The 25,756-nt window shown below is 34.8% G+C and overlaps 6 protein-coding genes and 2 non-coding genes across 8 annotated transcripts; 3 read left to right on the top strand and 5 right to left on the bottom strand.

Annotated features, from left to right (window-relative positions):
- Positions 1-330: 330 nt before the first annotated feature.
- Positions 331-1,274, bottom strand: LOC17875149 (copper transporter 1). Its single transcript, XM_006281154.2, has one exon. The coding sequence runs from the start codon at positions 1,107-1,109 to the stop codon at positions 609-611; it is 501 nt and encodes a 166-aa protein (XP_006281216.1). The 5' UTR covers positions 1,110-1,274; the 3' UTR covers positions 331-608.
- A 1,222-nt stretch (positions 1,275-2,496) lies between these two features.
- LOC17877304 (copper transporter 3) lies at positions 2,497-2,946 on the top strand. The gene has a single exon (XM_006281901.1). It carries the CDS (start codon positions 2,497-2,499, stop codon positions 2,944-2,946), a length of 450 nt encoding a protein of 149 aa, XP_006281963.1.
- A 2,386-nt stretch (positions 2,947-5,332) lies between these two features.
- Positions 5,333-8,925, bottom strand: LOC17876092. Its single transcript, XM_006280823.2, has 5 exons — positions 8,411-8,925; positions 8,091-8,309; positions 7,675-7,888; positions 6,025-6,132; positions 5,333-5,822 (listed from the first exon to the last, which is right to left on the bottom strand). The coding sequence occupies exons 1-5, from the start codon at positions 8,618-8,620 to the stop codon at positions 5,674-5,676; spliced, it is 900 nt and encodes a 299-aa protein (XP_006280885.1). The 5' UTR covers positions 8,621-8,925; the 3' UTR covers positions 5,333-5,673.
- A 1,679-nt stretch (positions 8,926-10,604) lies between these two features.
- On the top strand, positions 10,605-10,676 carry TRNAD-GUC. Its single transcript has one exon. It is a non-coding gene; the product is annotated as a tRNA-Asp (tRNA).
- A 364-nt stretch (positions 10,677-11,040) lies between these two features.
- LOC17876762 (D-inositol 3-phosphate glycosyltransferase) lies at positions 11,041-13,154 on the top strand. Its single transcript, XM_006282129.2, has 2 exons — positions 11,041-11,529; positions 12,118-13,154. Exons 1-2 carry the CDS (start codon positions 11,041-11,043, stop codon positions 13,147-13,149), a joined length of 1,521 nt encoding a protein of 506 aa, XP_006282191.1. The 3' UTR covers positions 13,150-13,154.
- A 62-nt stretch (positions 13,155-13,216) lies between these two features.
- On the bottom strand, positions 13,217-14,433 carry LOC17876770. Its single transcript, XM_006279649.2, has 4 exons — positions 14,075-14,433; positions 13,935-13,977; positions 13,672-13,793; positions 13,217-13,583 (listed from the first exon to the last, which is right to left on the bottom strand). The coding sequence occupies exons 1-4, from the start codon at positions 14,204-14,206 to the stop codon at positions 13,482-13,484; spliced, it is 399 nt and encodes a 132-aa protein (XP_006279711.1). The 5' UTR covers positions 14,207-14,433; the 3' UTR covers positions 13,217-13,481.
- A 2,906-nt stretch (positions 14,434-17,339) lies between these two features.
- Positions 17,340-17,421, bottom strand: TRNAS-AGA. Its single transcript has one exon. It is a non-coding gene; the product is annotated as a tRNA-Ser (tRNA).
- A 1,889-nt stretch (positions 17,422-19,310) lies between these two features.
- Positions 19,311-22,914, bottom strand: LOC17874647 (subtilisin-like protease SBT4.12). Its single transcript, XM_006280005.2, has 10 exons — positions 22,757-22,914; positions 22,557-22,651; positions 22,350-22,441; positions 21,703-21,955; positions 21,104-21,590; positions 20,926-21,023; positions 20,605-20,820; positions 20,409-20,520; positions 20,121-20,328; positions 19,311-20,047 (listed from the first exon to the last, which is right to left on the bottom strand). Exons 1-10 carry the CDS (start codon positions 22,850-22,852, stop codon positions 19,491-19,493), a joined length of 2,214 nt encoding a protein of 737 aa, XP_006280067.1. The 5' UTR covers positions 22,853-22,914; the 3' UTR covers positions 19,311-19,490.
- Between the last annotated feature and the right edge of the window lie 2,842 nt (positions 22,915-25,756).

The raw sequence follows: 25,756 nt of genomic DNA, 5'->3' as shown, positions 1-25,756 counted from the left end.
TTAAATACTCGAGTAATCAATCATTGTCCTCAACTCTTTATCTCTTTCTTTTTAGGTTAATCATCATCTTTCTCTTCCCTTCGTCTCGTAACTTGATTATAAATTAATTACTGAACCTACATCTAACTATTAAAAAAGAAAAAAAAAAACTCCTCAAACCAGATAAACCAAAAGATCTATACGTGTCGTCATCTCAGCGAGGTCACGGGACTACAGTACTGAAACGGATAATTGTAAACTATGCATTAACTTTGGGTGTATTCGATAGAAAGATATATATAAAAATTGCCTCTTATCTAAATTTTTTAAAAGTTTTTGTATATTATTGAGAGAAAAAATAAATTTGTGTCTAAATGTAGTAAACTGGTATCTACAGCTTTCGCCATCAGCCAGCAAGAAAATAAAATATTAAAAGAAAAATAGACAGAAAATATCAAATAATCCTCGTCCTCACACTCACAAACACACGAATCTCCCCAAGAACAATCCAGAAAATAATCAAGAAAACTAAAACCCCTAGATCTTTAACTAGAAAGACAAGCATGGATCATGGATCAATATATATATCCATCCATATATATATATATATGTAAAACATAATATTATCATCAACAAGCACAGCCTGAGGGAGGAACATAGTTAGTTTTCCGGTCATCGGAGGAACTCCGAAAAGCTCGGCTTCCGAACAACATGAAACCAATGGCATGACCGGCGAGAGCGACAAGAAACACACCGGCGTTAAATGACATGACGGCGAGCATGACTAGGTAGGAGAGGCCGGTACGGAGGGTATACACGGCGGTCTGGATTAGCCCGGCGGGGAGATTAGCCGAACCTCCGGAGGTGCCACGGAGGAGAGAGTGATGAGCAAGCCATTCAGTGAAGACGGCGAGGAAGAAGACGAAGATGAGACAAAGAGCGTACATGCCGGAGCTTGTTCCGGGCCAACCGGAGAAGAGAACCTCCGTGTTCTTGCCCCAGAAGAAAGTCATATGCATCATCATCATGTGGTGGTGTCCTCCTCCTCCTCCGTTCATGGATCCATTGTTCATCATGGATGATGATGGTGATGGTGGTGGAGACATGTCGTGCATGTGACCGTGATCCATGCTTTCTTGTTTGTTCTTTGGCTCTTCTTGTGTGTGTTTTGAGAGGAGAGGAAAATTGTTAGAAAATTGGTTGTTTGGTAGATTGGCATTTAATTGATATTCCTTTTATTGAACAATTTTTTCTGGTTTCTGTGGAGATAAAAAGAGTATATTTTTGATATTATTGTATAGTACAGTACAAACTTGTGTATTTTGACTTATCAAAAACTTTTGTTTGTGTCGTACTCGTACATCAATTAAAAGGTAATATTTAGAAAGTAAAAAAAAAAAAAGAGAGAATTGTGTCCTCTTCAATCCCCAATTTTAGTAATTAGTAAACTTTTGTTTCCAATCCCTTTGATTTATTACTATATTAAGCTCTTCATTTTATAATTATCATATCTTCTTAAAAACCAGACAAAGACCACCATTCATGGATTATTTTCAGAATCTTGCTTAGTCAATTTTGGTTTGTATAGGATTGAGATTTGATATATATATTCTACAAAACATAAAAGCATATATAGGATCGCTCTCCCAATTATTGATACAGATTTTATCCACGGTTCTTAGAGGTATTGACTACATAAAATGCTAATCAAATATCTGATTGATTGATTAGCGTAAAACTTAATTAGGAATGAAGAAAGGAGCAAAAACATAAAAACGAAACAAAACTCGGTTACGATAGAGATACTATAGTGCGTAAAAGAACTTTATTGATTGTGAGATCTCTCATATATATATATACTAGAATTAGAATAGAGAGACCAGAGACGTATAAATATGGGAGTCTCCTTCCATAAAGGCATCGTAAACATTACGTCGACGAAACTCATTGAAGCGAACGATTACGTCTAATACCGTTTGCCGTTTGGGGTTTATTTGCATGCATTTAAAACTATTTACATTTTTCGAGAAAGCTATATCTAAATCGGTATATTGAATTATTAATGGGCCTGGGAGCCTGCTAATAATGATTATTTCCACGGTTTTGTTTTGTTCATTCTTCAGAGGTTTTAATTTAAGTTAACATACTACATATTAAGTTTTTTTGTTTTTGTTTTTTCGGGGTGCTTTTAACAGTAAAGCTAGAAACTAGACGAAATCATCAGAGTCTCAAAGTCAAAGACAATAAACAATTTTTAGATTTTCCTCAGCTTTGGATTTAGATTTAAAAGAAAAACTAAAAGCATATATAATTAAACCTCAACTAAATATCTTTGAAGTACAATTTTTAAACTCAACATAAAATCACAATTATCGCATTATTGTTGTGAAAATGTACATTGTACTACACACCAAACTCCAACCCAGACAAACAAAACCCTTATAAATACACAAACACGACAACAACAACAACAACAAAAACTCTTCTCAAGGCACGTTATGAAATATCTCTAAAGAAATGAACGGCATGAGTGGATCTTCTCAGGCACCTTCACCATCATCGTTCTTCCAACATCATCGCCGCCATCACGGCGGCATGATGCATATGACCTTTTTTTGGGGGAAAAACACGGAGGTTCTTTTCGATGGCTGGCCAGGGACCAGTCTGACAATGTATTGCCTCTGTCTCCTAGCCATTTTCGCTATTTCAGCGATCTCAGAGTGGCTATCGCGGTGCGGCTTCATGAAACCTGGTCCGGCTTGCTTCGGGGGCGGGTTAGTTCAGACGGTGGTTTACACCGTGAGGGCTGGTTTGTCTTATTTGGTCATGTTGGCTGTGATGTCGTTCAATGGAGGAGTCTTCTTGGCTGCAATGGCTGGTTTTGGATTAGGGTTTATGATTTGTGGAAGTAGGGCTTTTAGGGACACTAGTAGTGACAGTCACACCGAGGTTCAGTCACATTGTTGATTTCCTTTTTGTTTTCTTTTATAACAAACTACAATATGATGCTTGTTGTATTGATCGTTTTTTAATTATATTTTTGTTTCCCAATTGGAATAATAATATAGGAATAAAATGTATCACGTTTTTGGATTTAGTGTACGTATGGCAGGAACTCCTTAGTCCTCACTTTTATTTATTTATTTTTATTTATTTCTGATGTAGCATACAGTATATTCTTTTATTTATTAAAGAAGTAAAGAATAATTTATGTAATTGATGAATTTAAAGTTTGAGGAAGAAGTTGTTGCTATTAGTAAGGAGGAAGGACTAAGAAGTGCGAATCTTTGAAACGGAAAATTTTGTATTTATTCTTCTATATTATCGGTTTTGTAAGATTCGTTTGTTTTGATTTGATCAAATCGTAAATACCAATGTATATATAATTCTAAGCAGAATTTTAGGTAAAACTGGTTTGGATAAACGCGAGAAAGATTCAAAGATCATTGGGCCTATAGGAATATACAATATATAATTGCTTTGGATCGTCAACTGCCATATACAGTAATGCGCTTATATATCAGTTATGAGTTACAAGGATGTTTTTGTGACATGGGATTAGTCTTATTTATTTTTGCATGTGTTATTTATAGTTTTACATATTTATTTTCAAATATAAAGCATTCATATCCAATATATGATATATGTAAACTATAAAACTTCCAATCGCCCATCTCGTAATAGTTGGTTATGAAACTCCCAATCTCACTCGTTAAGGACCACACTCACCACATGATCAAATTAATATCTCATATTGAAAAGCTATTAAAAAAAAAAGTTTAAAGGGAATTGAAAAAAAAGAGGTATTATTCGTGAATTTCGACTCGAATCATACGGCTCACAAGTCACACCCAGTGGCGGATCCAGGAGATTTATTAACCTATGGCACATATTAAATATACCTAAAAATTAATACTACATTAGTATACCATATGATAAAAATACGAAAGTTAAAAAGTAAAAATAGTCTACATGAAGGTATAGAACACCCCACCTCTCATATTACCTACATGTAAACATTACCAAATGAACTAATATGAAACTATTGTGTAGAGTTATTCAATACAAAATAAAAATCAGTGTAGGGCACGTGCCCAACCTACCTATAAGGTAGATCCGCCACTGGTCACACCCATACATAAGTCGTTTTATACTCCATACCGTTTAAAATGTATTCCATACCGTTTCCACAATTACGCATATGCAAAACGTTGAGTTGCTGTCCAACTTTACAATATGAAAACGTGGAGTCATTTCATCAAAGACCTTCAAATTGTTGCGTGTAAAACACCATAAAACCTTTGTTATAAGAAAACATAATAAAGTCTTATATAATCATCCTACAAGCTTGTTTTGTTACCGAAAAAAAAGGAAGCAAAATCGCAGCAAATTATTTTTTATCAGACCAAAATATAGACGAAATCAATCTAGTATTTGGTTTCCTCATTAAACTTTGAATTTAGAAACTTCGGATTGGTTATCTCACCTCAGAAAACATCGGATGATTTCTCACCAGCTGACGAGAAATAAACAAAATCAGAGAAACTATTGCGACATGCTTTGATGTAGTAGTATACACAACACATGTGACCTTTTGTTGTCCGTATAGAGGCAATGCTAATATATACAAGTAAACAAACAAGTCCCGGTCAAAGTTTAATACCCATAACCCACATACATTTGGGTTCTACTAAGTTCAAACGGAATTATTTTTCATTTTAATTTTCACTGTAGCATGAAGATATGTGTAAACCTAAACCTCAGGATTCGTCGGTGTGATTTAAAAAAAAAAAAAGAGAGAGAGAGAGAAATTAAGAGAAGTCACATGAGGAGAGTGGAGTAATGTACACCACCGTCACTGGCTCACAACTAATATCAGTAATGACAAAACGTGAGTGCACATGAACCTTATAAAGTGAAAGTACGATGAATAAGTCAAAATCATCTTCGCACTGTACGAGAGAAGTCGGCGGATTTAAGACCACCCACGAGGCCACGAGCTTACCATATCTTTCCACATTTACAACATACAATACATCTTAACGCGTTCTCTCAAATTTTAAATTGAATTGTTCTCTTCATTCACAAAACCGTATCTTTTATATATGTTTAGTCCTTTCACGTCAATGTCAATTTCTAATATACATCAACTTGGTAAAGAGGTCTGTCCTATTATAATTTTATTGAGGAAAGTTCAAAATACCATACTGATAGGTGATAGCTATTCTCAAAACCAAAACCATAAAGTCTTACGAGTGTAATTTGTAAACAAGAGAGTTAAGCATACGAACCAATACATAGATGTAATAATCAAATAAAATCATTTTTTTTACTTACACTGGGGAGATGCAAATATGCAGTAATGCTTTTATTACAAGGAATTTTGAATCTTACATTAGGAAAAAAAAAACAATCCTTTATTACAATAAGACATGCGATATATATGAATACATATATATACATGTACAATTTATTGTTCTTTATCACAAGAATTATTGATTTTATCACAATAATAAAAAGAAAAAAAAATCACAAAACTATAAAATCTATATATTTCCAATAAAAAAATAATGGTTTTTGAAAGCATTTTATTTTTGTTTTTATTTTTGACCCACTAGACGATATTCAATCCGAAGACCCTACCTTATGAAAACCTATCACTGCAAGCAACCAAAAGCATGTGCCAATGTTTGATCAGTACGTCCACTCCTGAGGCAAATCCGCTTGTGGTTCTTGGCGGCTCTCGGCTGACATCTCCACCACGTACGGTGATGCACTTCGTACCGGCCGAGATGATGAACTACTCTTGTTACTTTGGTTCTTCATGGACACCAACAAAGCATCTATATGGTAAATTTCAAGAATCATTGTATTAGTTAATCCTATGTGTCAAATACGATGTATTTGATTACTATTACTTAAATCATTTACACATGTGTAAACTAATTCTTGTTAATCATAACTTTACTCAAAAGATTTAAAAAAAAAAAAGAAAAAAAAGAAATGGAAATTAAAAAATAGGAAAGAGATAGGTGGGGTTGGTACCATGAAAAGGAGGGATATCAGAAGAGAATGTAGAAGGAACACCCAATTTGTCAAAGTGAACTTTCAAAGCTTCAACTACTCTTGCTGGTATTATAACTGTTGAACACCCTGCAACCAAAATTTATTTCAGGCACAAAAGTCAAAACCAAACCGAAACTACATCTAACCAAACTAAACCGGTAAGAGTAACAACTCAAGATTAATACAGTTTTGGTTGAGACATCAGTTTCCATTGGAACGACAACAAATTTGAATACAACCAGTGCAATAAATAGTAAAATTGTCACCACCACCTACCCACCAAAATCTAAACAACTTCAAAATCATATATGATGAGAAGAACAAAGAATTAGTTTCTTAAAAAGAACGGTTGTTGATATTTTGTTGACAAACTCACCGACTCCTAGATTGGGTAACGGTTAATAATAGTTTGAAAAATGAAATTGTCAGAAAGAAACTTTAATGTTAAGAGTTGAAAGATCATCAACAAACCTGCATGGTTAAGTGTCGTCCATCTAACTCTGAGGATATAAATACTATATTTAGAAAGAAACAAAACTTCATACTATGTGGTTCGGTTATGGCCTTGGGTATATTATCAATGATCGAACGGTGGTGACAAATGAAAGAGTCACACAAAGACAAAGTATAAATAAATATCTTAGGTTATCTTAGACTATAATCCACTTATTGAAAGAAACTAGTGGGGTCTTATATCAATGAATTAGAATGATTTATAAACCTAAATGATTTAGTTTTTTTTTTCTTTTTAATTTTGGTTGAAAGGGAAAGGGGCTAGTACAAATGGGGACCAAAGAGTTGAGGCAAGATTCTAATTAGGGAGGCCATATCTGTCAAAGCTATAGCCACACAGAATATATGAATATATTAAGATAAAAAGAATAGAAAGATTAAATTGGTGACAAGGAATCTATGGAATCTTGCTCAGTCAAACTATGTAATAATGTAAGAAAGATTCTTATATTATATTTGTCCTAAATAATTGAGTTTTCGAGCTTTAGATGATTGGTGATGATACTCAATCAGCTATACTAACCAAACCTAACCCTTAACCCAACATGATAACCATGTTCAGTTAAATAAAATAAATAAAAAGATATGCTAAGAAGATTATCACAACAGAAAGAATGGAATTTGTGCAAAATTCAAAAGTCGATTCTGAAACTAAGCAAGTGTACCATGACAGGATATGAAATCTTATCTATAACAAAGATTTACAAACTCTAATCTATAACATAATATGCAAATCAACAAAGACTAAAGTCTTAAACCAACTCTTAAATCTAATATTCAATGCTTTAGTTGTTATCTTAAGGAAATTAATTTTACGACATATCTTAATACTATCCAAGATTCCAATTTTTGTCAACCCCCCAAAAAAAAGCACAAAGTGGAATCTCAAAGTATTTTGATAAAATGTTAGAAGACGTCATCCTATCTTTTTTTTCTTTTTTTCTTTTGTCCTTTATAATACGTAACCTACATGAAAACCACTAATTTTTCAAAATATAAAAATAAAATTCCCAAAAAAAAAGAAAAACTTATAACGGAAGAAAGGTAAAGAAAGTGTAATAATGAGATAAGTTTAATTATAAAATAATAATGACTGTTTGCTTATTGGCTTCTAACCTGATTTCTTGCGTGGCTCCATAACAGTACCATGACTACGTGGCAAGAACACTCCGGTTCCACCAGACCCGCCGGTTCTTGAACCCGACCCGTCAACGAACACCGCCTTCACCCCCGACCTGGGTCTCTGCTGCTGGTAGTTCCTTGCTTTGTTCCTCATAACGTCATCGTTTCGTTTCTTCTCTTTCTCTTTCTCCTTCTTGATCTTATGGAACTACAGTATATAAATAAATCAACACCGAACTCTTTTTTAAGAAAATAAGAAAGGAAACAAAACTTGTAGTTTTCTTCAAGATTCAATCCAGACCGTTGATACTATAACCGACGTTTTTTTTTTTTTTTAAAGTAAGAAAGATACTGAGTAAATTAACAAATGATTTAAAAAAAATAAAAGATGATGAGCATGAGCTGCTCACGTTTGCTTGAATAGATCGGATCTGGTCATCGATTAGAGCTTGTTTTGATTGAAAAGGGATGGTCACAGGTTTTGTATCGACCTTCGCCATGATTGTCTCCACCGTTGGAGTTAGCGGCGGCGATGGTTCACGTGAAGGACCAATAGGGCTGCTGTAACCGGAAGCAAATGGTGACCACAGAGTTGACTGCGGCGAGCCAGAGCCACCACCACTACGAGACTGAATCAAAAAAAAAAAGAATAAGAAAAAGATTGAAGAAAAAAGGAAGAGAATCTCGAATCTGAGGAGTGAATTTGTTTTTAAAATAAAGTTGGGGGTACCTTTTGATGCTTCTCATCGTCTTGAAGCATATAGTTTGTCATCTGACGAGTCAACTCGGTGATGTAGTCATCTTCGTCTTCGTTCTGTGGCTTTGGTGAATCTGGTTCGTCGGAGAGGGAGCTTGTGCTTGGAGTGAAGAAACTTGGCTCTGAGAAGGAAGTAAAGGGATTTGATATGAAATCCATGTCGTGTAGCTCAGTAGATTCCATTTGACTGCTCTCACTCTCTAAAAGGAGATATCTTTGGACAGAACAAACCAACTAAAACAAGAAAGACAGAAACAGAGGAAAAGCAGAGCAAATCAAGAACAGAGCAAATCGAAGAACAGAGAGAAGAGGGAAGGAGAGAGAGAGAGAGAGAAGTTTGGGTAAGTGGTGAAGAGTTGAGATTTTTTTATAAAGAAGGAACGGGAAGACCGTACAGATGGACAGCTTAAGGCTGAAGAAGGCGTTACACGACAATATCACCTGCCAATTGTTGTCAAGTTTTTGCGACTCACGAGAGAGTTTCAGAATTAAGGATTAAGGAAACCTTATTTATATACATATACAAAGACGATTGAGAGATGTATGTATGTATGTAAATATGTATATATGTATCTTTCCTTCTTTTTCCTTTTTTCTTTTATTATGAATGAATGCATTTATTTATGACGAACCCTTTTTTAGGTGATATTTTTGTTTTTCAAAAAATCTCTAAAAGCAATGTATTCAACCTTATATTTAATTTTTAGTCCATTTATAGCTTAAATCATTTGAATAGTTTGAATGATTTGAATAGTTTTTGACAATTCTAGAAAGCAATAATTTATTTAGTCATGGTTTTTAAATTAGCTTTTTTGTACTTTAATTTCTTTCTTTTTTCTTCTCAATACAGATAATTATTTTTGTTTTCTCTTTTTGAAGTTTTTATTTTTTAGTATTGGATGTATGAATCATCTCAGCGTCCAACTTCTTTTTACTGATAACCAAAATGTTAAGCTTATTTTCTAGTAAATCTACAACAAGAAAACAAACACATGAGACTGAAGCCTTAATCCAAATGACCCAACAACAAGGATGTTGTTCTCAATCTATCATTTAAGCAAAAGGAATATATACCACAACAATACAAAATGTAGATAAAACCAACTAAGAAGATACATTGAAAAAAAAATATACTTATCATCAAAATAAATTGGAAATATATTAAGATCGTCGACGTCGTTTCCGAATGAAATTAAATACTAACTAGCTAGGGAGTTTTACAAAAAAATAACAACCAAACTATAACTTCTAATACAAGTAATGTGTTGTGTGTGCTCTCAAACTCTAGTAGCTTCAGAGCCTAAAACATAAAATATGATTCTTCTTCTAACTTAATTAATGAAGAGATCTGCGCGCGAACCATAACCAGATCGGTAACCAAATTAAGATTCCATTAGCAACCATGATCGTAAAGTTTAAACAATATTATATGATTTTATATCTAAGCCAACTTTTTGATTATTTTTGTAAAAATTATTATAATATAATAGAATTATTTTATAATATATAGTTCTCATGAGCTATTGATACGAGGTATATAATATGCTGGTTTAGGTTTTGTTTTCGTTTTCTTTTTGGGGATTATGGTGGATTAAGTCAACAAATGCAGCTTGGGATGAGTGTTTCGGGGACAAAACATACATGTTTGTTTCTTCTTTCTTTATGCGATGTTTCCAAGTAACAAAGAGAGGGGGGAGAAGGTTGGTGTTGGTTCACCTATTCAGAACATGAAGATCTGACCAAACATGACTACTCTTTTTTCTTTGGAATCAACGGTATAAATACTAAAAATAGTCCCTACCACTAATTGCATTTAGCATATCACATTTTAAATATTGATGTAATCTGCAACGTTTTAGTCGCCATTAATTGTTTTTATTACACGAAAGTAGGTCTTATATCCCTTTATAGCAAAGCTCTTTATCTAACAACCATTAAACCATAGATATAGGACTTTTGAGTGTGGGATAATCAAACTTCTAACGCTGACATTTATGTGGATGAAGTTGAGAAAACAATATAACAATTCTGTTATGCGCAACCGTAGCAGAAGGATCCATAGATTAAACTAGATTTTGTCTGCCAAGTTTCAATCTACTTTTTAAGCTATTACGAAAGGTTTATATTTTACGATATATACCTAATTACGTGATTGAAAATCAAAAATGTCGTTGTAGTATAGTGGTAAGTATTCCCGCCTGTCACGCGGGTGACCCGGGTTCGATCCCCGGCAGCGGCGCTTATTTTTTTATAGTTTGTTTTACCTTCTATTTTAGGCCTTGCTAAACGATGTCGTGCATATAGTGTATAAAGTATAAACCATACATCAATCGTCTTGTCGTTTTCTTTGCTTGAGACGGCACGCATTCCATCTCTCGACGCCACACAATCACTACTTCAGCGTCTCCAGTAATAAATAAAATAACGACGAGCATGTGCATGTGACGTAAATAACACAACTTTAATCTTAATCTAATCTAATCAAGTCACTTGGTCAACTTTTTTCTCAAGATTCAATCGGCTGATGACAATTAATTTTCTTCTTCTTCTTTATCTCAAAAGATTAAATTTTTCGAGTTTCAAGATTCGATCTATCACTTTCAATGGCTAGAGAAAACTCATTGGTGAGCTTCTCCTTCAGTTTCAGATACCTCTGTCACTTTGCTCTGCTCCTCTCTCTCCTCTCATTCGTCTCTTTCGTCTTCAGACACAGCACATCACTCTGTTCTTGTCCTTACGATCTCAACCCCAACGCTAACACATTCGATGATCATCACCATAACAATGAAACCATTGATCTTCTTCGCTTCTCTTCAGCTTGGAACCATCTCACGTTCCCGTATAAACCCAAGAAGACTCTAAAGATCGCTGTGGTGGTTAAAAAGTGGCCAAGGAAATCGCAAGCCGGTGGGCTTGAGCGACACGCGCTTACGTTGCACCTAGCTCTGGCCAATCGTGGCCACGAAGTTCATGTTTTCACCGCTGCTTCTCCATCGTTTCCTGTATACCAACTGAAAAATCTACGGTTTCATCTCTCTCAGCCCACTGCTGCTGGATATCTCGATCAAGCTTCCGTCTCGCAACAGCTTCAGGTAAACTAGAAATTGCAAAAACTATTTCCGTGGCTGAGCTACGTTTTCTCTTGCGTTTGAATGTTTGGTAGTGCAAATTAGTGCGGAAGTATTATCATATATACTTATACACTAACTAAAGGCTACAAAAAAATGGCGTTATAGTTGCGTCTGTTGCAGATTCAATCATATTCAACTTAGAATCAAATATGATAATATCACACTTTAATTTACAGACTGTTTGAATTACTCAAACCTATTCACCATCCTCAATTTCAATTAACAAAAATTCTAACAAAATCTCGCTGAATTTTTGTATAACTAGTGAACCTGGTGGACTAGTGGGTAATACTTAATTGTCAGCAGTAAACAAATTACTCTCTTTGATTATAATTGTGTTGTATAGTTACTATTTTTTTAGTCAACTGCTGACCAGTGACTTTATATATTTTATAATTAATAGTAATCAATTACAATAGAACTATAATACTGTATTAGTCAATTTGTTTATGGTTAGGCTATAATCAGTAGTCAATCATACAGTGTGGATTAAATTTAAAGAGTAGAACTTAAGTTAAACTAACGCGAATTTTTCTCCGTAATACGCAGACACAGAACGCGAGTGGAAGACCATTTGACGTGATTCACACGGAGAGCGTAGGGCTTCTCCACACAAGAGCCAAGAATCTCCCAAACGTGGTAGCGTCTTGGCATGGAATCGCTTACGAGACATTTCACTCCGATATCATCCAAGAACTCCTCCGTCAAGCAGACATCGCCGCCGCCGTTGCTGCCGGAGCTGAAGAAGAGCATCCACCGCCTTCCTCTCCTGCTCTGACGGAGCGAGCGAAGCGAGTCGTCGAAGAAGTCAAATTCTTCCAACGTTACGCTCACCACGTGGCAACTAGCGACCACTGCGGTGACGTACTTAAGAGGATCTATATGATTCCCGAGGAACGCGTACACATCATCCTAAACGGCGTTGACGAGAGCGTTTTCAAACCGGACGTTACTAAACGCGAGAGCTTTAGAGAGAAATTTGGCGTTAGAAGCGGCGGCAAGAACAAAAAAGATCCTTTGGTTCTTGGAATTGCGGGGAGGTTAGTGAGAGATAAAGGTCATCCTTTGATGTTCTCAGCTTTGAAACAAGTGTTTGAAGAGAACAAGATGGCACGTGAAAACGTAGTCGTTTTGGTAGCTGGTGATGGTCCATGGGGAAGCAGATATAGAGACCTCGGGGATAATGTGATCGTTCTTGGACCATTGGATCAAGAAATGCTAGCGGGATTCTACAACGCGATCGATGTGTTTGTGAACCCGACGCTTCGAGCTCAAGGACTAGATCACACTCTCTTGGAAGCCATGGTTTCAGGGAAACCAGTCTTAGCCACGAGGCTAGCAAGCATTACTGGGTCAGTAGTCGTCGGTCCACATTTGGGATACACTTTCTCACCGAACGTTGAGTCTCTCGTGGAGGCGATTTCGCGGGTTGTAAGCGATGGAACAGAGGAATTGCAGAGGAAAGGCAAGGAAGCGCGTGAACGGTCCTTGAGGCTTTTCACAGCGTCTAAAATGGCTGATGCGTATGAAAGGTTTTTTCTTTGCATTTCGGATAAGAGCTTTTGTACAATACATGCATAAAAACATTTCGGATAATACTAATATATATATTATAAGTTTTATAAAGTTTTTGTGTTTGGTAAAAGGCTAATGATTTCATCATTTTGAAGGACATTTGATAGACAAAAAGCAGAGTAAATATTGATACAGTTCTTTAGAACAAGTACTAGACAAAACTATTTAGGAGATTTCTTTGATATTTTTACTTCATCTTTGAAGTCTCCTAAATAACTTTTTTTTTTTACTGCATAAACTTATTTATACAAAGTCTTGGTTCAGTAGATATTAGTACTTGGCTTGAGCTTCATGGGTTTCTGGAAAGATTTACAAGGAAAAACTAAGGTGGTGGTTCTTTAATAATAAAGAGAACCTTGCCACCAGTTTCCTCTTGAAACATCTTGCGAGTTCTGTCCATTAGCATCGTCTTCTCCGCTTCTTCTACGCTCATTTTTAGCCTGAGAGATGTTTTTTCTAATCAGTCAAGTCCTCTGTCTTTGGAGGTGATTAGTAAAATTAATATATACACAAGTTAAAAAGACTTACTGCAGGGTAAGTTTGGTTGGTGGTGGATCGAGAGTATACGTCTTGACCACCGTAGTAAAGAGAAGAGCTTAGATGACATGGCTCAACTCTGTCTTCTCCAGTTGAAGATTCTCTACGTTGAGCTGTGTTTAGTAAAACATAAAATATTTGTTAAAAAAACAGAGTCATTCTTGATTAATCAAGAAAAGCAGAGTGTTTTGAGACTAAGTGACTAAAGAAGAAGAAGGAAGTTGCACAAATTTTTTTTTTTTTGTCTCACTGACCTTGTGAGGCATGTTTGGAACTTGAACCATCTCTTGGAACACCCTGAGAAGTCAAATCAAGAAACCAAAGATTAAGCCTCAAGAATCAATCATGCGACACAGGAAACAAAATATTGATTGAAGAGGAATGTAATAAAAACCTTGGATGGATGAGGGAAAATGGAGGAGAAGATGCCAGAGGAAGAAGATGGCGGCGAAGGATCTTTGGAGCCGAAGAGTTCAGCGGTGAAAGAGGAAGAAGTTGATGATCCGACTCGTCCTTTACCCTCCATTTGAGTAACTTCTAAATTTCACACTGTAATCTGATTCTTCTTCTGTAAGAGACTTAGAAGGAAGAAGTGATAGTTTTCTAAGTTGTGTGTATTACAATAAGATCTCAATGAGGCTATATATATACATAATCCTACAAGGGATGAGGTTGTGGAGATAGTGGAGCCATCATCATCATTTTGTCATGATCATGATCATCATCATCCGTCAAGGAAAAGATGTTTATGTTATGGGTATGTTCTCTCTTCTTGATGCTGAAAAGACTATTGCTACTTTTTCCCCAAATTTTTTTTTTAAAAATCTGAATTATATTTATTTCATTTTCCTTGTTAGAGAAATTTAGAAGTTTCGCTATCGTTTTTCTTTGTCATTCTTATTGGTTAGGGTTTATTTGTTTTTAAAATTTGGTAACGATTTATTTAAGTTTTTTTTTTTCCTTTTTCTCCTCCATATTTTCTTGGTAGTGTATGAACCTAAAGACAACTTTGGATTCTTTTCTCTATTCCGGATAGAGACACAAACAGTGAGATTCTTGAAAGGCTTCAATGTTCAATGTCTCTCTTAACATAAGCAAAAGAGATATCCCAAGAGGATAAGTCCGGCGTCGTCGGATCTGAGGTCGGACCAATGATATCTTGCCACGTGTTATTCCGAGGATAAGTTGCCGACCTTTCTTGATCACATAGAGCCAAAGTGGAAAAAGAGAACCGAAGAAGAACTTGAGCTTCTTTATATCAAACGCATGTTCATATGATCCATATTTTAGATATGAAATTGTTTCCTTTTAATTTTTAATTAATAAAATAAAGTAATATGCCAAAATTAATATAGTATTTTATTGGTTTAATAATATATATGGCTTCATATCTACAATTTTTTTTGAGACGAAAAGAACATTTGATCAAAGACGAGAAGATGAGGTCCACAAAAAATTCTCCACTTGCTCAAGTCTATTCGTTTCCTTCTCTCTTTATCTTCAAGGCTCACACATCAATCATTATTATTATTATTTAGGAAAAAAATATAGTGAAAAAAATATCTTAAAACCTTTTTAACAATAATAATGGATAATGTAATTTGTTTAAGTTTCATGCACATTATAATTTTAGTGATCGTCTTTGGTAGATCAACCCAAATTAAAGCCTATAACAGAACAAAGCGTCAGTTTAAAAAAACAGATTATATAAAGTTGATAGCAAAATATTAATTTCTAGATAGGTTTTTTGAGGATGACAAAAAAAAAAAAAGGTTTTTTGATTCGGATAAACCATAATGTCCTAGTTAATTAAAACCCCAACCAAAACCATACTTATAAACTAGCATATAACTTAACGGTAATAACATTTAAAAAAAAAATAGAAGTCATGAATTATTATTGAGTGTATATATAAATGTGACAGAACTGGCAAAACTAGTGTGAAAGCATGCATGCATGGTTATTTTCTTAGAAAAAAAGAAAAAAAGAAACTAGAAAAGTTGTGAAAGAAGTGGATATGTCTTACTCGCAAAGTATCACGTGATGATGGATTATACACGTTCTTTACACGTTGTTCGGAAGAGATATTCGATCCGGGTCGGGGGAATAAAAACTCAAAAACTATATATCTCTATCATATAATATATCAAATTGGAGACCAAAAATTCTAGCTGCCTTGAAAATTTGGTACATACATAAATGGTCCATTCGCGTATATTTCAAAAGCATCATCTAAATTATGGAAAACTATGCATGTATTTACTCAAATATCCACACAAAACAAGTACTGTTGACATTTTGTAAGTTTATGTATTCGTAGAGCTAGACGTAGAGTGTCAAATTCCTAAAAGCATGCAATGCCTGAGAACTGTTGTCCAGTTTTAGATAAGAGATAGATTCTCATGTTAGAGATTCTTCTCACTGGTCCTTATTTCACTTCCCAACATAAGTCAATAACATATATGTATGTATGTATGTATCATGTATGTGTATCAGTGTATGTATTATATGTGTCAATTGTCATCCATGTGTCTGTGGGTATGTATGATGGACTGATGGTATTTATGCGTGTTATTGTCGACGTATATGTTATGTACTTATGTGTAGAAAGTACGATATATTTTTATAAAAAGTACAATATATGCCTTTTGTTTTTGACTTTTTGAAATATTTTGCAAGGAGAAAAGTAAATAAAACTGATCTAAAGTTACCCGTTTCTACGAATACTCAATATTCTGTTTATAAACAATGTATTAACTGGGAGCTATATATATATATATAATATTATATATTATAGTTTATAATGATATAAGACTATCTTCACTTGAACACTCCATCAAGAGTGTTTAAAATCAAAGAATGGAAAAAGATAAATATTGTAAGAATAAAGAGAAAAAAAAATATTTTACTCATCGAGCAACTACATCGCGATGCTTCCGTGCCCAAGAGAAACAACATTTCTTCATCTTGTCGGCCCTTCAATTTTATTTTGCATTTAATTTTAACTCATTTACACAATAAACAACCCATTAAATCTCACCAGTGAAACTACTCTTAAATAATTTGTTTTTACGTTACAGTCGGTACTTCATCGAGTTCCAAAATCAAATAAACTAATCACATGCTAATCACATTTTTATTACAATATTATTTGAAAAAAATTGATTCGATCCAAATATTTGGATAAATGGATCAATGAGAGATAATATACTTTGATGCTTGATTGGGGATTAGGATTACACAACAAGCGTTAGGGATACGTTCTTGATATAGTATTACAGTATTTAGTCAAATAAGTCGATGAAGAAAGGAATGTTATCTTTTGTTCTCAGTAAACAAAGGAATGATATCTTAATGAATAGATTGGAAAATATTCTCTTACCTTTAATTTGCAGATTTTGTTTGAAAACTTTGTTACATGTAGATTAGGCTGCCTATTATTAAACATGATTATTTCCTTTTATACCGAGAACAAGAATTTTTCAAAAATACTTTTTTTTTTTGCCTTTTCTTACCACATTGCTAGCATCTTCTTTTGAGTTTTATATGGACTTTCACCATTATTTTTTGAGAAATTTACCTTAGAATGCTTACACAAATGCATGAAGATAAGAAGAGTTTCAATATGATTCGACAAACATGAAAATAAAATAAAAAAGCGTGAGCGGCAGGATTCGAACCTGCGCGGGCAAAGCCCACATGATTTCTAGTCATGCCCGATAACCACTCCGGCACGCCCACGTAGACACTGTTGTTAAGCTCATTTGAGAATTGACACTAACAAATATTAGTAGCAAAATTGCATATCAGGTAAATTTACAAAGAAAGCCCTTCAGAATTTGAGAGGCCAGTAGGAAAAGATCTGAACTTAAAAAACTTTTGAGAAAAGAATCAAAGAATGGTGGTCCACTTCTGACAATTATGAAGCATCGGAACAAAAAGAATATATAAAAGAAGACTCTTCTAACAAGTCGTCTTGTGATGTAACAGTAACCATATAGCACATTCTGAATCTTGATTTGATCAAAGTCAAAAGACTTCCCCACACTTTGATATTCTTCCCAGCTGCACTATCACACAAGTTCAGAAAATGGAAACTACTTCAAATCTTGAATCTCAGCATCTGAAAAAATATCTCTTAATAAGCATGTTTTGACTCTGTTCTTCTCCTACAACCGCATTGGGATGTCTGAATTACTTTTCAAACACATGCAAATTCAAGAAGCTAATTTATACACACGTGAACGAAGAAGAGTTGACAGAAACAACAGTAAGAACGGAAGATTTGAGGCCTGAGCAGATCAAATTATTACGTTGAGCGTACATCACTCAAAAGCATTTCATAAGAACAGTGACGGTCCTTGAGAAAGACAGAAGAGAACTCAATAAACTCAAAACTCATTAACAAACCATAGTTATACATCTCTTTTGGCCTAGTTTCATTAATTTCCTCCCCCTTTTTCAAGAGGATTCTGTAAAATTAGGATGATTTATATATATATGTATGATTTTTTATTTTATGTTTTTGTCCAACAAATATGTATGATTAGTACAAAAAAAGAATTCAAAGGTGAATGGTCACAAAGGAGCCAAATATTGAGTGTTGAGTTCCCAGTCACTAAAATTGTCCACGTCCACGTCCTTGTTGGGTTTCAGCTTCCAGCTCGGGAAAACCGAAACAACGTCGGGCATCGCTATAATTCAAATTTCAAGTAGAGAGGAACCAAAAACAAAAGGAATAACCATTACGTATAAAAACACGTACTATCATCCTTTTTTCGAAATTTCGGGTAATCAAAACTCAAAAGTTTCGATTGTTTTATGAATACTCTTTTTGATCTTGCAAGTTAAACGAAAAAAAAAAAAGAATTTCGAAATATTTACCTGAAAGCTTTTTGCTTTCCTCCTCAGTGAGCAAAGCGGCGAATCCATCAAAGGTCTTCCCGAAGTTGGCGACAATTAGGCTCGGCGTGTAACTGATTAATAATATAGATACACATCTAAGTAATTAGACTTTATAAAGCAGAAATACTATGATATGTTACATGTGTAGTTAGTATCTTTGAATTGGTGAATAGTTCACCTTTTTCCGATGGCACTCTGAAGCAATGAGAAATGGTGATGTTTAATATTGTCGTAGTTGCTGTGTGACGGCAATGCTCCAATGTAAACGATGTAGACCTGCATTATATATCAATCCGTATATTACCATCTTTTAAGCTGTTATGTTATTATATACTGTATATCCTGTATCCCGACCATACCTTTCTTCCACTTTGATTGGCTTGCGCGGAGGTAGCCATCACGAACATAAACAAACACAAGAACACCATGAACTGAGTCATTTTTTCTTTTCTTTTTGTGTTTTAGTGATTAATTTGGTGTTGTTGGTGTTTGGTATATACAAAAGGACGTGGTCTTATATATATTAAAAGCAACAAAACGTAACCAACAGAGAGTCTTCATACATTGGCGTTTGGTTAATTAATGTAAATAGTTATTTATATAATAAATAATTATAAGCCTTCATAACGTACATATACTGAATACACAGTTTTAACTGAGAAGTTATGATACAAGAAAGAAAAAAAATGTTAGTTAAGTAACCATAACGTTGCTCGCTGTGAAGATAAAACAACTGAAACAGAGGAGATATGAAAATTAAAACCATACATCAAGCACCTTGTACATTTCTCTTACCATCAATAAAGAGCTGAAACATCAGAGGGCAATAAAACAACTGAAACATAGAATGAAGAAACGTTACAAGGTCAACAAAGTTTTATTTGTGATGAACGATGGAGAATTGCTCATGACTCATCAACAATCATTTCGTAGACAACAATGGGACTTTTCACTTTATGGGTGCCGTCAGACCAAATTAGATTTGCAGACGAAGGGACTTCCGAGTCGAGGTCTCTTCCTGTCACAGTGACCTTAAAAGATTGCTTCTCGTTCACTGTCTTAAAATACAGAACACTAGGCGTGACCTTGACGTTAAGCTTAGATCCGTGACCTGCGACTACCTTTGATTTGTATGTAGAGTTTGGCGTGCCGACGTTGGTCAAGGTTCTGCTGAAAGTCACAGTGAAGGTGCTAGCGGAGCCTGACAATTTGGCCGACATAGAAGGATAGTTAAGGTTTCTCGGCAAGATTTTGTTTTTTTTGGAGCATTTGACTGTATCACCCGAGATGATTTTAAGGGTTTTCGAAGTGTAGTTCATGCCGCAGAGAAAGGCTATGTGGTCAGCTTTTTCCAATTCATAGACAAGTCCAGGATTTAAAGCGGCTATCGGGTCGACATGGCCAGCTCCATATGCAAACTCGGTCGATGCTATGCCACTTCCACGAGCTTTTACGGCCCAAGCTGCAAGATTAAGTAAAGATAACAAGTGTCAACAAAGGTTACTTGTAACACAAGAAAGTAAAAAATTGCTTACCAGTTGTCATGATGGCAGATTGAATCATAGAAGGAGACCATTTAGGGTGAAACGTCTTGACATACGCAGCCACCCCTGCAACGTGCGGACAAGACATTGAAGTTCCCGAGAAAACAGAGTACTTCACACGTCTGGTGTCATCTTCGGACGGTTCACCATCAGGTGAAAATGCAGCAAGGATCTCCACTCCTGGTGCTGTTATGTCCGGCTGCAATTCATCCACAGTTGTCTCTGAGACCGGAGAAATAAACAGACTGAGATTATAAATGTTTGGTATATAATTTCTACCTTGAGAATATCAACAGCGATGGTGTTTGGACCGCGAGAAGAGAAGGAAGCAATAACAGGAGATGTACGATTGAAGATTGTTTCCGTTCTTAGAACAGCCGCTCGTGGAGAACTGAGAAAACAAACGCATAAATTTCAGTATAAAGATGGAGAACTGGAGTAGATGTATAAAGCATAGAGAAGATGGAGTTTTTACTCTGCGGACTCAATGTAAGAGACGAGAGACTTAAAGTCTTTTGCTGTTAAACCAGAGGCAGGTAAATGGTGAGTGAAGGCAACGTCTGGTCTAGGGGTTTTAGAAATGACTGCAATAGCTCCAACTGATTTAGCTATCTTGAGACCACTCGGACCACCACACACTAAGATCTTTCCCTTCACACGGCTTTTGTTTAGACACTCTGGCGCACAAAGCCTGACAAAATAAAAATAAAAAATTGAGCTCATTACATTGAATTAAAAAATCAGTTGACACTCACATCGTCACAATTAAGACTCTGTTTCGTAGGGAGGAAGTTACCCTGCGGTTTTTGCAGAACAAGCAGAGGAAGCTGCAGACTTCCCATACACTAGAGGGTACTTCTTTCCTTTCATATCGAAAGCGTTAACTGACCTACCCTGTTACGAGAAAGGAACAGAGGAGTCATTGGTAAGTAAAGAGGGACAAATGTTATAAAAAAGGGTTACTTGTCACTTACGTCAAGTGTCTTGCCGTTCCCGAGAACAACTTTGGTGATAAACCCACGGTTGGTGGTGCTGGCTGCAACGGTAAAGATCCATGGCGCTACATGCGAGACTGTGGTAGGATTTGGACCGCTGTTACCCGCAGAACTTACAGTGAGAATCCCTTTGGCCATAGCGTGAAAAGCTCCGATTGCGATGGGGTCATCTTCGAACATGGAAGGGAATTTGAACCCAATAGAGATGGTGATGAGGTCCACACCATCAGCAATCGCGTCATCGAACGCAGCCATTAGAGCTTCTGAGCTACAGCCTGAATCGGTGCAGACTTTGTAAGCGGCGATTCTAGAGGCCGGGACGCCGCCTCTTACGGTTCCATTGCCGATTCCAAAGAAACTCGTGTCCACAACTGCATTTCCAGCCGCAGTGGAAGCCGTGTGCGTACCATGGCCTGAAATGTCCCTAGGACCCTCGCTTGTGTAGTCTCTTGCCCCAATCAACTTGCTGAAATATTATCAAACATATTAACAATATGAACTCTTTATTTTACAACAACAAATTAACGTCAAAAGTCTAAATCTTTTAATTAAGAGAAAAAAATAGATAAAAGAAATACTTGTTGCAGGTGAAGTTTTTGCCGCCGGAACAAACACCTTTCCATCTCTTTGGAGGAGGACCAAAGCCTTTGCCGGAAAAACTCTGAGATTCCGGCGTGATCCCAGTGTCGATGACTCCGATAATGGTATCACTTTCCACGGTTGGGTTCCTCTTTGTCTTCTTTCCTTCCTTTAACCCCATGAAGTCCCAAGACGTCGACGTGTGGAGCTGTAACATCTTGTTTGGGAACACAGACACAACTCCTTCCATTTCTAAGGAAACACACAAAAGGAATTTTATTATTTAATTTTTTACTGTAGGCTTAATCACAGATTCACACCTAAAAATTGATAAATATTAAAGGCGTTTTGAACCACACTACTTATTTTTTTTTATTTTTTAATGTTTTTAAAACTAGAAAATTACTACATATTAGAAATGGTAATGTGTTCAATGGTAAGAAAATCTTTAGTAACTGCACCCTCCCGAGTCCTGACCCTCCGTTCCACATAACGTGTCTCCCATTCGTAGCCTAATTAAACGAGTGTTTGTAGAAAGTAATATGCTTTCCCGTGTGATTAACAGATAAACGTATGGTGTGTGAATTTCCATAATTAAGGTATACATAACATAATTAGTTTATCAAAGATCGAAGAACACACTCACCGGCAATTCTTGTACGTTCTGACTCGGTGAGCCTGGCAGCGAAACCATTGAAACTTCTCTTGTAACTTCTTACCAAACGACCTTCCATCAAACTAGAAAATATATCACTTATTAATACTTCATAACAAAAAAAAACTTCATAACAAATATTTAAAGAAGTTGAATATAACTAATTATTGTGAGAGAAATTAACTAATTAAATCACACCTTTCTCCCGTGATCTCCTGAAGAATACTAATGTGATCGGACGTTGGCATATAGTCCGCTCGAGACGAAAGTGAACCCATGTAGACAATATATACCTTCATGGATCATATCTCTTCATCATTATCATATATATGGAGAAACCAAGAGATCATCATAATAAATTATTAATGCTTGTTACGAATCATCGAGGATAATAATACCTGTTTGTCTCCATCTGTGTCGACTGCTGAGACTGAACTCATGAACATGATAAGGAGACATGAGAGAAGACAAGATGAAGCTGCTAGTTTCGCCATATTTTAATATATATAAAATGTAGTAAAATTGCTGTAACTTATTTTTGTTTTCTATGATGATGAACATGCAATGATCTCTTTATATAGGAGAGATCATACATATGCACTGTGTTGAGACTTGTCTCAAATGATTTGCAGCCCTATTTTAAAAATGTTATGAAAATTATATGGAGTCTTTTTCAAAACAATATTTAACTATGTTTAAGTAACACATGCCATAAACGATTCTACTAACAGTTCCACGACGTATAGTTTATAGTTATCCACATAACATTCAGATTTTTCTTTTGACGAGTTCTGTATGCGCTATTATACCCATGATGAGCAATCGGTAACACTTGAAACTATGACAGACGGTTATGTCTGCATCATTCTGGAATTTTGGATTATCTATATATGTACTATTAATTTGTACGTATAAGATAAAATATACATGTGTATACAAATATACGGCCTATTTGTGTATACTGTATTCCTAAATGTTTGAAAATATTATGCCCTAATTTATATGAATATAGGTAAAGGTAACGTTATAGGCCCAAATTAACATAAATAGTTCTTATTTTGTTTTTTTTAAAATGGAGACTCTATTTGACTAAAAATATAACCATGTCAAATTAGTAGAAATTAATTCATTTTAGTGACAAATTTAATCAAATATTAACATAACACGATAAATGAATTATAACTTAAAATCATATTAAATAGGTACGTACAACCGGTCACAAGGCTTTGGGAAAAGTGGGAATCCTATATAATTTTTTAAGTTAGTGGTGAATAATTGGACTATTTTATGGAGTATTTGATTATTATAGGAAGTCTTTTATAAAAGTGATTAGCCGATTAGATGCTTATTCGTTTTATATATCTTAGTTGGTCCATACGTCCATGTCCATGCATGAAACAAAAATCGACGCCATAAACAATAAATAATGAGTCCATGATATTGCAAAGAGAATTTGTTATAACTTATATATATGCTAAGAAATTTGTGACACATTTGTTAAATCTGATCAGTTTTTTCCTGTTTTTCGTATTTTTTATAGGATACAGTTTCATTTAGCATTTCCTCAACAGTTTTTGTAATACTGAAATCAATGTAATAATAATGGAAGAAACCGTTGTTGTACTCTTGTTTTGTGGTCTTCTATTTGTAATGTTGTATGTCTACTAGTCTTTCGTCTTCTAATCTCTTATATAAAACCTAATATTTTACCTAAAGAAAAAAAGAAATTGGAAATCTTCCGTTAATTCTTATTACAAATTTTGAAGAAATTGATTGTGACGCATTATTGACAAAGAAATGAGCTAATTAAATGCACACCTTTCTCCGGTGATCTCTTGATGAATACTCATGTGATCAGACGTTGGTATATAGTCTGATCAAGGCTAGAATGGACCCATGTTGACTATATATACACCTTCATGGATCATAAATTATCTGATATGGTGAATAATGGACGATACATACGAGGTCCACATGAAAGTTATAGCCACTCAATCTATTCAAACCCCTTTTTTTTTTTTTTTGATAAAGACTGCTTGATTGTTACATATTTAGCGTGATAGGATCCAGGTTAACGAGGGGATAGAGTTAACACAAACGTCCGGGAGTCTCCGGAAACTCTTTAACAAAATAAAATAGAAAAGTCTCCGGAAACCATATCCAAAATGTAGGTACAGTCTCTTCTCTGACAGTTACAAAAATTCCATAGCGTAAATAATATTTTGTCACCATGTTGTTTTGCTAATTTTGATTCTCAATAAGTCAAACGATACTCAAATCCACAAGGAGATACCTAATTTTGACACAAACAGTAGGATTCCTCAAAGAGGACTCTGTCAACGTTCGGTGCCGGACTCTGGCAGCCAGAGTATAAGTTTCCGACCTTTCTTGGTCACGTAGAGCTAAAGTGGAAAAGGGTACAGAAGAAGAAGTTAAGCTTCTTTATATCGGATCCCTTTTTAGATTTGAAATACTTAGCCTTTATTTTTTTTTATTGATCAAAAAAGTAATATGCCAAAATAAATATACTATTTATATTGGTTAAATTAAATAATGTATGACTTTATATCTGAAATAGTTCCCCTTAACTTTTTTTTTAATTGATAATAAAAAGTAATATGCCAAAATACATATACTATTATATTGGTTCAATTATGTGACTTTATCTCTGTAATAATTTTTATAGGAAAATAACTTTTTGATCAAAGACGAGAATATAAAGTCCACATAAAAATTCTCAACTTGGTCAAGTCTACTGGTTTCTTTTCTTCTTCTTTATCTTCAAGACTCACAAACCAATCACTACTTTTCACCTTTAAGGCTTTAACCCAAAAAAAATAAAATATGCGGAACTTTTTTTTCAAAGCTTTCACAATAGAAATATAATATTTATGTATATGTATATTAATTTTTAGTGAACGTTTTACATATGGTAGATTAACCTAAATTAAAACCTACATGACATAACGAAACGTAAATGTCAAAAAGGACAAAAGTAGTAAAAAAATAAAAAGAAACTAAACATTGTGAAAGAACACGTGAATACACGTATGTAGTTTACAAACTTTTTGAAAAAAAAAAGTAAATGTATTTTACAAACTTTACACGTTAGGAAGAAAGATTCCATTTAAAACTTAAAAACTTAATTATATCTCATCATATACATATATCAAATTGGAAGAGACCAAAATTTCTAGCTGCATATATATTTCAAAAACATCATAAAGATACAAATGTATAACTAAAAGCAAGTATGCATGTATTTACTTAAAACTTACTATTTTGCAACTTATGATCACTATATTAAAGCATGTAATGACTGAGAAAGTGAGAATTGTTGTCCATTTCATATGGGAGATGGATTCTCATCATACGTTTGCTTTTGGTTTTCCAAAATT

This window comes from Capsella rubella, unplaced genomic scaffold (assembly GCF_000375325.1).
Source record: "Capsella rubella cultivar Monte Gargano unplaced genomic scaffold, Caprub1_0 scaffold_8, whole genome shotgun sequence".
Lineage (NCBI taxonomy): Eukaryota > Viridiplantae > Streptophyta > Magnoliopsida > Brassicales > Brassicaceae > Capsella > Capsella rubella.
The sequence above is the reverse complement of the archived record's forward strand: the minus strand, read 5'-3'. Positions and strand labels throughout refer to the sequence as shown.

Coding starts and splice junctions, on each gene's coding strand:
- LOC17875149 (XM_006281154.2), bottom strand. CDS start 1,109: ATGGATCACGGTCACATGCACGACATGTCTCCACCACCATCACCATCA.
- LOC17877304 (XM_006281901.1), top strand. CDS start 2,497: ATGAACGGCATGAGTGGATCTTCTCAGGCACCTTCACCATCATCGTTC.
- LOC17876092 (XM_006280823.2), bottom strand. CDS start 8,620: ATGGAATCTACTGAGCTACACGACATGGATTTCATATCAAATCCCTTT. Junction 7,889..8,090: donor TCCGATCTATTCAAGCAAAC/GTGAGCAGCTCA, acceptor TATATACTGTAG/TTCCATAAGATCAAGAAGGA. Junction 6,133..7,674: donor GGAGCCACGCAAGAAATCAG/GTTAGAAGCCAA, acceptor TTTTGGTTGCAG/GGTGTTCAACAGTTATAATA.
- LOC17876762 (XM_006282129.2), top strand. CDS start 11,041: ATGGCTAGAGAAAACTCATTGGTGAGCTTCTCCTTCAGTTTCAGATAC. Junction 11,530..12,117: donor CCGTCTCGCAACAGCTTCAG/GTAAACTAGAAA, acceptor CGTAATACGCAG/ACACAGAACGCGAGTGGAAG.
- LOC17876770 (XM_006279649.2), bottom strand. CDS start 14,206: ATGGAGGGTAAAGGACGAGTCGGATCATCAACTTCTTCCTCTTTCACC. Junction 13,978..14,074: donor TTTTCCCTCATCCATCCAAG/GTTTTTATTACA, acceptor TTGACTTCTCAG/GGTGTTCCAAGAGATGGTTC. Junction 13,584..13,671: donor CCAACCAAACTTACCCTGCA/GTAAGTCTTTTT, acceptor AACATCTCTCAG/GCTAAAAATGAGCGTAGAAG.
- LOC17874647 (XM_006280005.2), bottom strand. CDS start 22,852: ATGGCGAAACTAGCAGCTTCATCTTGTCTTCTCTCATGTCTCCTTATC. Junction 22,442..22,556: donor CAGGAGATCACGGGAGAAAG/GTGTGATTTAAT, acceptor TATATTTTCTAG/TTTGATGGAAGGTCGTTTGG. Junction 20,821..20,925: donor TGTTCTGCAAAAACCGCAGG/GTAACTTCCTCC, acceptor TTATTTTGTCAG/GCTTTGTGCGCCAGAGTGTC.